The 12,036-nt window shown below is 43.8% G+C and overlaps 1 protein-coding gene across 25 annotated transcripts in view; it reads right to left on the reverse strand.

The window, feature by feature from the left end:
• Positions 1-410: 410 nt before the first annotated feature.
• DOCK9 (dedicator of cytokinesis 9) overlaps positions 411-12,036 on the reverse strand; it is a 279,424-nt gene continuing 267,798 nt past the window's right edge. For 24 of the 25 annotated variants that reach the window (XM_044250022.1, XM_044250019.1, XM_044250010.1 and 21 more), the window contains 4 exons: positions 7,750-7,940; positions 3,985-4,085; positions 3,712-3,850; positions 411-1,713 (listed from right to left, as the gene is read on the reverse strand). In XM_044250022.1, coding sequence (XP_044105957.1) covers positions 1,591-1,713; positions 3,712-3,850; positions 3,985-4,085; positions 7,750-7,940 — 554 coding nt within the window. In that variant the 3' untranslated portion in view covers positions 411-1,590. Of the gene's footprint in view, positions 1,714-2,765; positions 2,774-3,711; positions 3,851-3,984; positions 4,086-7,749; positions 7,941-12,036 lie in introns of all 25 variants that reach the window. The other variant, XM_044250012.1, reaches the window with a different exon arrangement.

Genomic DNA, 12,036 nt, shown 5'->3' on the forward strand with positions numbered 1-12,036 from the left:
ATCTCAAAATAAGCGAGGAAGCTGATGGAACTCTCGATACAGCTGAAGAGGAAAAGCCAGAGGCAACGGGGTGTCTACGCATATTTAGCAACGACTAGAAGAATTCAGAGCCAGACTGTGGCACAACAGTGCATTTAAGCAAATCCTCTGCAGATCTGATGCCTAGACCTGCCTCTTGAAATCTGCATCGTGGAAACACACACAGGGGCAGACAAATTGGTGTAATGATTCCCCAGGTACCCAACGTCAGCTTCGACAATTACCAACACTTGTCAACCTTGTTTCATCCACCCACACCCCTTCTTTCTTCTCAAGTATTTTAAAGCAAATTTCATAAACCATGTTATTTCACCCCCAAGGACTCCAATATCCTGCCCCTCCTGGGACTGTCAAACAATAAATACCCAATATTCACTACCGGAAAATGAGCAATGTTACTTTTAATACAGATGTGGTACAGAATGTTTAATTACAGCAGGGCAGAGATTCTAGTTAAATAAAATTAAAATTTTATTTTTCCAAATATAAAATTACTAAATTAATGTCTCAAAAGAAAATATAACATGGTGAAAGCTTTAAAATTACACCACTATTCACCACAGGATTTATGATTTACTGATGATACACTCCACCACTTTGGCAAAAGGATGAAATTTTTTTAAAACAGTTTATAAACCTAACATAGCAAAGACTGTGTACATCTCCATATTGCACTTCTTTATGTACAAGGATAAAACAGAAAGGTCAAGTGTGTTGCATATGCGAAGAGCGGAACGAGTTTATCACAACTGAACTTAATGCAGAAGCCGATGTAAGGAATTTAAAAATGTAGAAATGTCGTATGTGTATGTACAGAATGCGGAGACTGTATGGACAGAGTATGTACATAACTATATACTGTACTACTTTAAAATTTTTAGCATAGTTTTGTTTATTAATAGAGGCCTTTGGTTCTAAACTGCTTGACTAGTTTTAAGCTCACACAGTTTCCTAAGCTCCCATATTCTTTTAAATGCAAGTAGGTGAGTATAAAAGCACTAACCCTCCTTGGCTCACTGGTACAAAAGTTACAACGGTCTGTTCCCTTAGGTCATCAAAAACTAGTCACAAAAATAGTTCCCGTATTCAACCCGAATGTGCCACAGGAAAAAAAAAAATATGTTCAAGATTTTCCAGTTTTGCCTAGAGGCGGACGCTACTCCAGCCTCCCTTTCAGCGCTACTTGTCCCTGCTAAGTACATTCCAGAACATTTGTTTACTCCAGGCCATTTATTTTAATACTACTCTGTAAGGAAGAATAAAATTTCACTCCAGCTTAAGAGAGTCCACCAACACCTCTGTTAAGACAGAATGAAAACTTTGAATATTGCCAGCAAGATTTAAAAAAATATGTGTACCCTCCTATGACTCCTCTAGAAAATCTGCTATGAAATAACACAGTTCTTCATTTCCTTTCTCTCCCGTTCCCCTTCACGTCTCCTTGCGCTCGGTCACCCCCATGTCTTGCGTGAGCCCAGTGATTAGCTTAGGAGATCATCCTGAGTTTGCAAATGACAAAGCAAGTCCCCACAGGTGACCCACGAGGCAAAGTCACACAACTGAGGACGAGCTGGTCATCCCGTGAACCATGGTGCTTGTTGGAGTCCCACTGATGGCATTGAAGATGTGAAGGGAATTCGGTAAGACGCTCGTCTTCTCCTCCAGCGGGCAAATCTTGAGGCACAGAAACACAACATTACCCAGGTGTCATGCCCCTAGCGACATTTCTCAATGACAATGTTTATTCATTCCCTGATGGTCACTGCTCCCCTGAATGATGGCGCTTTGTGGAGGCACTGTGTCAGCTCAACTAGCAAATGGCCTTTTTCAGATCAGGATCACACAGAGAAAGTCAAGCACAACAGGTTTTGTTTCCTTTACAAATCAGTGAATGGAGCCTTCTAGACTCACCTTCTAGACTTGCCAGAGTATAAGGCGGAGAAGCCTGTCTTACAAATACTTGGCAGGGACACGACCTAGTCCTCTCCCTTGGAAAAGTCTTTTTAAAAAATGGATCCTGAGCATCTGTTTCTCTACTGGCTCCTTTTCTCAGGGCTTTATGGATTTCCATCCTGGGAAGGAGCGAGCAGCTGCCCATCTGACCCGGAACAAGTCTCTCTTCACATTTGGTAACGCAGGGGAGAATTCTAAGGGCAAGACTTGACCTACCGCCAGGCGGCAACTGAGAAGAACATACATATTCAGAGGCTCCCCCCGAAAATCCCAAAGCAAGTCTACTCCAGGTCATAACCCTTTTTTGCTTGAGGGTTCAAAAGAGTTTACTCTTCCCAGTTGTTGAGATAATGGAAAGTTCAAGGTGCAGTTTCTTAGAGTACAGCCCTGTGTTAAATGTCCAAATAACATGGGAGTTTACATCAACATTATCAGTCCATATGTTTTTCCTACTTCCATCTCTTCTGGTGCCAAATGCTGACACCAACTGATCAAACTGTTACACAGGAATCTGCAAGCTCTGTGGAGAAAACCTCAAGCTTTCTCCAAAACCTGGTTTCCACGAGACCATCCCTTTCTGCTTAATTATTCATCCATTTCTTTCTTTCATCATTTCCATTTTTTTCTACTTTCCTAAAGGTCCAGAGGAGAGCGGCTCCTTTTGCACACACACTGTCCTTATGCCATCGTCTACAGCTGTTCAAACACAGTCCTAACTTTATGTGAGGCAATCTATTGAGGTTCAGAAAAATAGAATTGAAAAATGACATTACCATCCCATCTGATTGTGTCAGCATGGAGGAGGGAAAAAAGCACACAAGTGAGAGCTTAGACATTTAAATTAGTTTCCCATGACAGAAATTTCCTAACTAGACTATCACATGGTATGTTAACTGACACAAGTGGGCCTGGCTTCCATTTGCAAGACTGAGAGACCATTACGGAGGGAACAGACAAAAGTCGTCACATACGATGGCGGTGCTAACATTGCTTATTAAGACTGGCACCATGACTCGGAGGGCATCGCTGTGGTTGATGGAAAACGGACCCCTGAGAAAGCAATGCTGTGGCAGCTGCTCTCTGACATTCAGTCGGCTGCCCAGCCAGCTGTCCCCTCTCACTACTGAGCCCACATAAGCAATCCTACTGGAAGGAACCCGTACAGGAAGGTGACAGCAGCACATAACCGGGAAGGATGCCCATCATGACACGGAGCAGCCGTGAAGAATCCACTGGGGCACCCAGGTCAGCTGTAAATAGCCCCAAACTGAACAACTCTATTTTTTTAAGTGGCAAAAGTCATTTAATGCAACAGAATATTCCAACAGAATATTCAGCTGGGCTGGTAAATCCTGGTCTTTCAAAGGATCAGGTGAATGAAAAAATTTCTAGGAATACTACGTGTATTTCTTGCGAGAGTTTTGTTTTGTTTTAAACTAGGTTAGTGTGGGAAGGGACAGAGCTTTGAGCCATGGCCAACTCTGAGCGAGACAAAAGGAAGGTGGGCGCTGCCCTCCTCTGGTCGTATTGGCTGGTATCAGGTGGGTGAGTTGTTAGCTGTTCCCCCAAGTAACCTGTGTTCAGAAAGTAGCAGCAGATAGCATGCTACATTCTTCTTCAAATATCAAAATTCTAGAAGGTTTAGGCCATCGCAGGGTGTATCCGAGACCCCAACTAATGTGTGCTTGCTCAAAATGAGAACCCCAGCATGGCACCTACCTGCTCATGCATGATTTCAGAAAGCTCTTTTGCCATCTCCCTGTAGTTGGCCTTCATTTCTTCCTGGTACTCTAACTGGTCTTCTTTGATCAGACGCTCATTTATTGCTAAGGCTTGACCACAAGCTTCCACAAATTGCCTAAAATGGTGTGAGAGAGGGAAATAAAGATAAGTTGAGGACACAGAGTTGAGTCCAACTGGTAGTATCTTTCTTGAATGAGCACAGAAATGACTGATATTTGATGAGAGAAAGATATTTCCAGTGTGCTTTACCTGAAAACTTCTTTAAGCAGCTTCACTTTGTTGTCTGGGTATCTTTTTGTGTTTGTGTCATCTAAGAAAGCTCGGGCATATGCTAGTGGGCCTGCATTGACCTAGATAAAGAACAAATATTTAAAATTATGTTATAATAAAAATGACCATTATCACTGATTTGGTTTCAGTTGGCAGGTTCTAAAAATGCCATTTGAGTTAGTCATGATCCGTGTCCTCCAGGAACGGACAGCCCAAAGAGGAAACCATGGACAAAGCTTATGTTGTTCTATGTCATTTATCAACTCAGACATCATCAGGGCACTTGAGATGATGGCTCATTTTATGAAGGAAGAAGCCAAGTTTGGAAAATGGAACCATCTGTTCAAGGTTGAACATCCAATAAATAAAAGATCAGAGCCCAAGTCTTCCAACTGGTATTTGTGCTACTCTACATTGAACTAAGGTCCATCTGGTGAGTTTAGTGAAAAGCCAAAGAATATAGTATATTTTTGGTTTTTAAAAACCAACCGTTCGCCTCCTTGAACTGTGTAGACGGCCATGAGCAAACTGCCTTGCTATCTTCAAATGAAGTAACCATGTGAAATGGGCTGAAAGCCAAAGATTAGGAGCCTTTAACAACAGTGGGAGTGAACCAGAACCCTGCATCTCTCAATCAGCCAAGAAAAGTTCTCTGAAGTCGGGCAGGTTAGGATACATGAAAATGTAGAGAGCAGGAAGGTTAATTAGACCCACTGGGTGGGAAGAAGAAAGTCCCAGGCCTCTGAGACAGCGTGAGAAACAACCTGACCACATGATTACTGCATCATTTTTCCTGGGAGGTGTGGTGGGCTCAGAAGGTAAGTTAAGTAGAGCGGGCTGTCTGTCTGCTCTGTCATTGTTGGTGAAGGAGCTGGGCTGTGGTTCTGATCCATGGTGGACAGGACTTGCGCAGCAACGGCAGGAGAACCACAGACAGGGAGAGAGAGGACCACAGTGGTGGGAAGTGGGCCCTCAGAGACAGGAGAAACTAGCTAACCCTTAAAGGCGACTGTGGGTGTCATCACACTGGTGTTGTGTGCAGAACCACGTCAATGACCCAAATGACCAATTATGCAAAATGACACAATCTACTCAATTTTAAGGATACATAAAGAAGAAAGCTGATAAGACTTCCTAAGGTCTAACAAAGCAGTATCTTGGAGAATAGAGTCGCACAAGCCACTCGATAGCTCTGTCTTACAGAAGAGCAACCCCAGCAAGGCTCTTGGTGAAAGAATTACAGAAATACACAAATAAAACGGTAAAGTTAATTTCCTCCAGCTGCACCTTTGTTGTTATCTTGGTGGGTACACATGTATGAAAATCTCATCATGGAGTAATCATCTTTGCTTTTTAAGATGACTGGGTGTTTATATATATATTTTAAGAATTATTTGACAGAGAGTGTGCATATGAGTATGTTGGGGGGCGGGGGAAGACAGAGAAAGGAGAGAGAAATTTACACTCGTCATGGAGTGCAGAGCCTGCAGTGGGGCTTGATCCTGAGATCCTGAGATCAGACCTGAGCCGAAGCCAAGAGTCAGCCGCTCAGTCAGCTACGCCACCCAGGCGCCCTGATGATTGGGTATTTATAAAGCTCTAAGGCTACTGTCAAACGGCAGGGCACATTTTGCCCTTTAGAAAGCTCAACCTGTCCAGGCACACCCTTTACTGGCGCCCACACCCCTCTGCTGGTGTTCTGATAGAGGCTGGATGTTCCCGGGCTATGTTACTGAGTGAACGGTTTTGTTTTTTAACTGCAGAAAATTGTGATCTCTGACCCCATTATGTAATCACTCATATTGCTGGAATATTTATCAAATTCACCTAATAACTTATTTTGGCACTTAAGTCGTTCAGGTCATAAGGGAAGAGATTCAAACATCTGTAATATCTTCCATGGTGAAGGGTATTTAGAAAACGATAGGCAACAACCCAGTGTGGATTTGATAAAAAGGTGACAAGAACTCATTCCAAAAAATAAACCAAAAACCCCCTAAAGCTTAGCTATTACAATCCAAATGCAACTTTCATAAATGTACCCCCTTTTCCCCCCAAATATTTTATTTATTTACTTGAGAGAGAGAGCATGAGAGCATGAGAAGGGAGAGGGTCAGAGGGAGAAGCAGACTCCCCACTGAGTAGGGAGCCCAATGTGGGACTCAATACTGGGACTCCAGGATCATGACCTGAGCTGAAGGCAGTCGCTTAACTAACTGAGCCACCCAGGTGCCCAAATGCACCCTTTCTGAAAGAGAAAAGAATTAGCTATAAGGATATGTGTGTGTGTGTGTGTGTGTGTGTGTGTAAAATATATGCTAGAATTATTTATATATACTTAAAATCAATAAAGCCAAGAAGCATACTGATCACTGTAAAGAGGTGATTGAACATTTACCAATTTCCTAGGAAAACACATAAGTAAGATACCCTTTAAAAACCAGTAATTTTAAAGTATGATATACAAACCAAAAGGTATATATGAGAGTATAGCTTGTTAAATTTTCACAGCTGAACATGTATGTATAATCAGTACTTGATCTTTTCCATAAAATGGTGCACATTGCTGGATAGCTATATGGAAAAAAATGTATCTTGCCCTTATCTGTTACTACATACAAAAATCCATTCTGGATGGATTGCAAATCAATATAGGAATGCCAAACAAAAGAAGGAAATATAGAACATTTTTGAGACAGACTTGAGAACCAAGTTCTTACAGAGGACACAAAAATGCTACCACTTGAGGAAAAAGTAATTAATTGAGTTATATTAAAATAAAGAATTTCTGTAAATCACAAATTAAGAGAGTGAAACTTAAGGTACTTTTCCAGATTATAAATTTCATAGAAACCAAAAAACAACAGTTTTTTTTTTTTTGTGGTTTAGTTTTTTAACTTCCTAGAGATGGAATTTTGCAGACTATATTCTTTTTTTTTTCAATTTATTTATTTTCAGAAAAACATTATTCATTATTTTTTCACCACACCCAGTGCTCCATGCAAGCCGTGCCCTCTATAATACCCACCACCTGGTACCCCAACCTCCCACCCCCCGCCACTTCAAACCCCTCAGATTGTTTTTCAGAGTCCATAGTCTCTCATGGTTCACCTCCCCTTCCAATTTACCCAAATTCCCTACTCCTCTCTAACGCCCCTTGTCCTCCATGCTATTTCTTATGCTCCACAAATAAGTGAAACCATATGATAATTGACTCTCTCTGCTTGACTGATTTCACTCAGCATAATCTCTTCCAGTCCCGTCCATGTTGCTACAAAAGTTGGGTATTCATCCTTTCTGATGGAGGCATAATACTCCATAGTGTATATGGACCACATCTTTCTTATCCAAAAAGCAACAGTTTTATAAGGAAACCTACAGCTTCTTTATATTTAGAAGAGTCTTAATGCTTCTGGTTAGGCCACTTGAATTCCCCAAACTGAAAAAAAAAACTAAGAAAAATGGGGAAAAAAAAAGGTTCATATGGAGAGCTGTCTCAGGGCCCTAGGAGACAGCTCAGGGGGCACTCTCTCTAAAGTGGGGTTAGGTGGTGGTGGTGGGGGTGTCCCAGTTTACCGCCCCCCTCTGGTATCAGGAGAAACTACACAGATCGTGGAAGGTAAATGGGATCACCAGGTAAGCGGAGGAGCTACACTCAACCGGGCTGGACTTGAAATTGACCAAGGTCCAGATGAGCCTTGGTACCTGCTGCCCTGGGTTTGCTCTGTCCAGCGCTTGGCTCACCTGAACGCTCACGCTGCCTTGCAGTTTGAGCTGCAGTTTGATCATGTCCACCTCAGCTGAGGAGCACAGCTGCCGGAACTCGGCCACCTTCTTGCTCATCTCGTCAATGGCCACTTCGATGGGGTTCAGGTCGGTGTGGTGCTGGTACATGACGGGGATCCGCTTCTTCACGTAAGGGAAGCAGTGTATTGCTGTGGAGGAACGGGTCCCAGAATCATTCCGCAGCTCGCACCATCTTTACAGTTACTGAAGTAGAAATACTCAGTAGTCTCATGTTAGAGGTAAGGAACCCAAAGCTTGCCCAAGGCAGAGGCCAGGATTTTGTGGGACCAGAGTACTATTCTCCTTTATCACCGCATATGTTTAATGATAGGCTGTGTGTTGTGACGTCATAAGAGCTGGGTCCTTGTTAAGCTTTAATGTGAGAAGTGTGTGTTTGAAGAAATCACTTTATTATTTCTTGCTCAATTTTCTTAACCAAAAATGCTTTCCCTTCCTTGGAAGTTGCGAGATCTGAAAGAGCTAGTATGTAAAAGATGGCTTGGAAGATATAAAGAACAGTACACCATTCTGAAATGTCACAGAACAGATTTTAAGCCCAGAAAATCACTCCCTAAACATATCCTTGAGAACATTCATTTCTCTATAGAACTTTGAATCCTGTGCTTGAGTTTGCTCAAATCAGAGAAATCCACAAAAAAGACCAAGTGAGACTATATTTCCCAGCAAAGAATTTTAGGAACCAGAATCTCACAAGCTGTTGAAGTCACACTATGACAAAGACATTCTGAAACATAAATGAATAGAAAACAGAGATAAAAACATTTACTATTTCTTATAGTTTCTTTGCTACAAGAAAGCCAATCAGTATTGTTTTCATTTATCATAACAAGCTATTAGAACATATCAACACCAAAGAGTTTAAAAATGAAGAGAAAAACAGTTTCTAATTTGGGTCTGTTTCAATTTCTAACTTGTTGCTTTACGTGATGTATAACTATCTATAGTATCTTATTTAATATATATTTATGAACAGACATGAATATACATGCTTAACAGCTTAGTTTAGTTTTTAATGAGCAAAGGTAAGATGGGAGCATTATGTTTGGACCACTGCTCTTTACTAAGTGGCTGGGAGAGTTTATGTAGAAAGGACGAAATGAGAAAACAGGGCCAGCGCCATGGAGCACACAGTTCAGATAGACCATCTTGGAGTCTAGAAAAGCTGGAGATGTTCAGCCTGCCGCAGCCTCAACTGTCACACCCTTACAGGCCTGTTCCAGTCCCTAAATGTTTGTGGTTTTTTTTTTTTTAAACCAATCCAAGGCCAAAGGTCTTGTCTCCCATTTTCTTTGCATTCCTTGTAGACAGTTTTGAGTGGCAGCCACTGGCATTGATAAACCCCCCCTTGAACCTAACACTTCTCCGGTAGTGTGACAAGAATCGGGTGTTGCCACCTCCCGCCAGCGAGCATGGGGATGTGGACAGAAAGCGCTTTAAAGATGAGTGCAACTGCAGTGGGTTTGTACCGAGTCCCATGGAAGTGTTTCAGGAGGCTAATGTCCATGTCAAATCACAGAATTTCTGAGGGCTGTGTTGTGACAACGGCACTGCTTAGGAGAGAAAAATGAATTCCAAAATGAGCTGTCCGTGGACTATACGGATTTCACTCAGCATGAAAGTCTTGAGTCTTGCGATGGTAACTGGAGACGTAGAGGAGCAAAGCAGAGCATAACACAGAAAACGCAGCGCCTGTGCCTGAGCCCGGCAGGCCCGTGTAGTTGGGTCACCCCCCGCCTTCCTTGCTGGCCCCATCTACCCCACTCTCCCTCAGAGTCATTCAGTTCCAGCCACGCCGGCCCGCTGGTCGTCCCCTGAAGGAGCTGCATACAAGCACCTGCACCACTGGCCTTGGCCCTGACAGCTCCTTCTCTCTCCAGACATTTGCATGATCTACCCCCTCCCCTCCTTCAAGTCTGGACTGAGTGTCGTCTCCCCAGTTTATGCCACACGAACTGCCATCCTCCCCAGTCAACCTTGCATGTCTGATCTCCTTTTGCGTTTGTCTAGAACACATATTCACTTCCAGTACAGGAAAGTTTACTGCTTGTTGTCTGTCTCCTCCTCCTGGAAGGCACACTGCGGAGATCTCTGTTTTGTCACTAAGGCAGACTGGAACACTGCCGGCGCCCCATACATTTGTTGAATTAATGAATGTGGTCCTGCCCAAGTGGCTAAATGAAAGAACGAAGTGGCCTGGAAGGTGGCAAATTCGAGGACTGGGTAGGAGGATGAGGAAGAGGTGGCTGAGAGGGATGGGTGCCTGCACAGTCTGGTGAGACTGAGTAGAACATGAACAGCCGGACAATACCTCTGCCCCTCTGGGAGTCTTGGCAGGATTTGGAAGACTCTGGAATAGTGCATGACTGGGAAGAATGTCCAGAGCAGGAGTTCTGTAGGAGGGGGTCAAACTGGGAGGCAGGCTCAGAAAGGTACAGCAAAGGGGCCTACAACTTGGACGGTTAAAGGTCTGGTTTGAAGCAAAGCAATGGAATTAAGAACCTAAAGAAATAATAACATAAGGGAAAATTCTAAAGTTCAAAGTCTTCAGAATATACTGGTATATCTTTAACTGAAAGTTGATATAGAGCTTAGGTGCTAAAGATTTTATTTAGGGCATCTGGGTGGCTCAGTGGGTTAAGCTGCTGCCTTCGGCTCAGGTCATGATCTCAGGGTCCTGGGATCAAGTCCCGCATTGGGCTCTCTGCTCAGCAGGGAGCCTGTTCCTCCTCTCTCTCTCTCTGCCTGCCTCTCTGCCTACTTGTGATCTCCCTCTGTCAAATAAATAAATAAAATCTTTAAAGATTTTATTTATATCTTTATTTAGACAGAGTGAGCTTGAGCAAGCTGGGGGAAAGGCAGAGGGAGAAGGAGTCTCCCAAGCAGACTCCCTGCTGGGCATGAAGCCTGACGTCGGGCTCGATCTCATGACCCTGAGATCACAACCTGAGCCAAAATCAAGAGTTAAGACACTCAACTCAGCCGCCCAGGCTCCCCTAGCTTATGTGTTTTTAGTGTTTAATACCATTTAGTACCATTTTTTCCTAACCCACTCTTTAAATCTTTATGATGAACAACCATGCTTGTGATATTTTGAGATCTTTCAGGATAAAAACTGTGCTTTTGGGGGTGTTTTGTTGTATTGTCATCCCCTCTGGCACAGCAGCAGCCTCAAAAGGCAAGGGGCTCAAGGGCAGCTAAGATCCAGCACAATTCAGCAAAACAGAGTACACCCCCCCCCCCAGTATAATTTACAAAGTTCTTTAACACAAGATGGATAGTATAACCCTCATTTTACAGATGAGGGCACTAAGGTACGGGGAGCGGGTAAGTGACTTGCCCAAGATCCCACGGGGCTGAGCACTGACCCGGATCTGCAGGCCCCCAGCCCCGGCTCTACTCCGCCCACACGTTCTCAAGCTCACAGCTGAGCCGACAACGCGGGGGGCTCCTTCTCTCTCTGCAGTGCTCAGACGCTGTGTCTCCTCCGTCCCGGCAGGCAGGAAGCTTGGCTCTTGTTCAGCGATTCAAAAATATTTCTGTGACCAGATGGTCAACTATAACCCTGAAGGGAATGTGGCCAGGAAACACCCTATGGTAGTAACTGTTTATAGATCAGTAACGCTACCTGAGCGGACTCATCCGAATAAAAAAAGCCTCCCCCTGACTCATCAGTGAACTTGGCGTATCTGAAGCAGCAGCGTGCAAACTTCGGGTGCCAGAATCCCCTAGCGGGGGCGGGGCTTGTTCAACACCCGCCCACACCCAGAGTTTCGGATTCAGTGGGGCTGGGCGGGGCCGAGAATCTGCGTTTCTTGGAAGTTCCTGGGTGATGCTGATGCTGCGGGTCCCGGACCAATGTGATAAGCGCTGACTTAGTCACGGCAGCTGGAGAGATAAGCAGCCGAAGCTAGCAGAATGGCTCCCCCTAGAAACGGAGCTGTCCTAAAAAGAAATCTGCAACTGTGTGCATTAGAAAACATTAACTTCCAGCTGGAGAGGGGTTACACCCCTGTCGAGGACCACGCTGTTTCTGTTTTACAGGTTGTCTTTACTGTAAAAGCAGGAGCTCTTTAAGAATGGAGGCTTTCTGTTTTTTATTTTTACTTTTATCTCAGTTCCTTCCTAGGAAGGGTAGAAGATTCCCCAATACGCTGTTCTGAGCTATTTCACGATGAGTCATCGTCTTTCTATGGTAATAGCTTTACTGAGATACAAATTCACCTA

This window comes from Neovison vison, chromosome 5 (genome assembly GCF_020171115.1).
Source record: "Neovison vison isolate M4711 chromosome 5, ASM_NN_V1, whole genome shotgun sequence".
Classification (NCBI taxonomy): Eukaryota; Metazoa; Chordata; class Mammalia; order Carnivora; family Mustelidae; genus Neogale; species Neogale vison.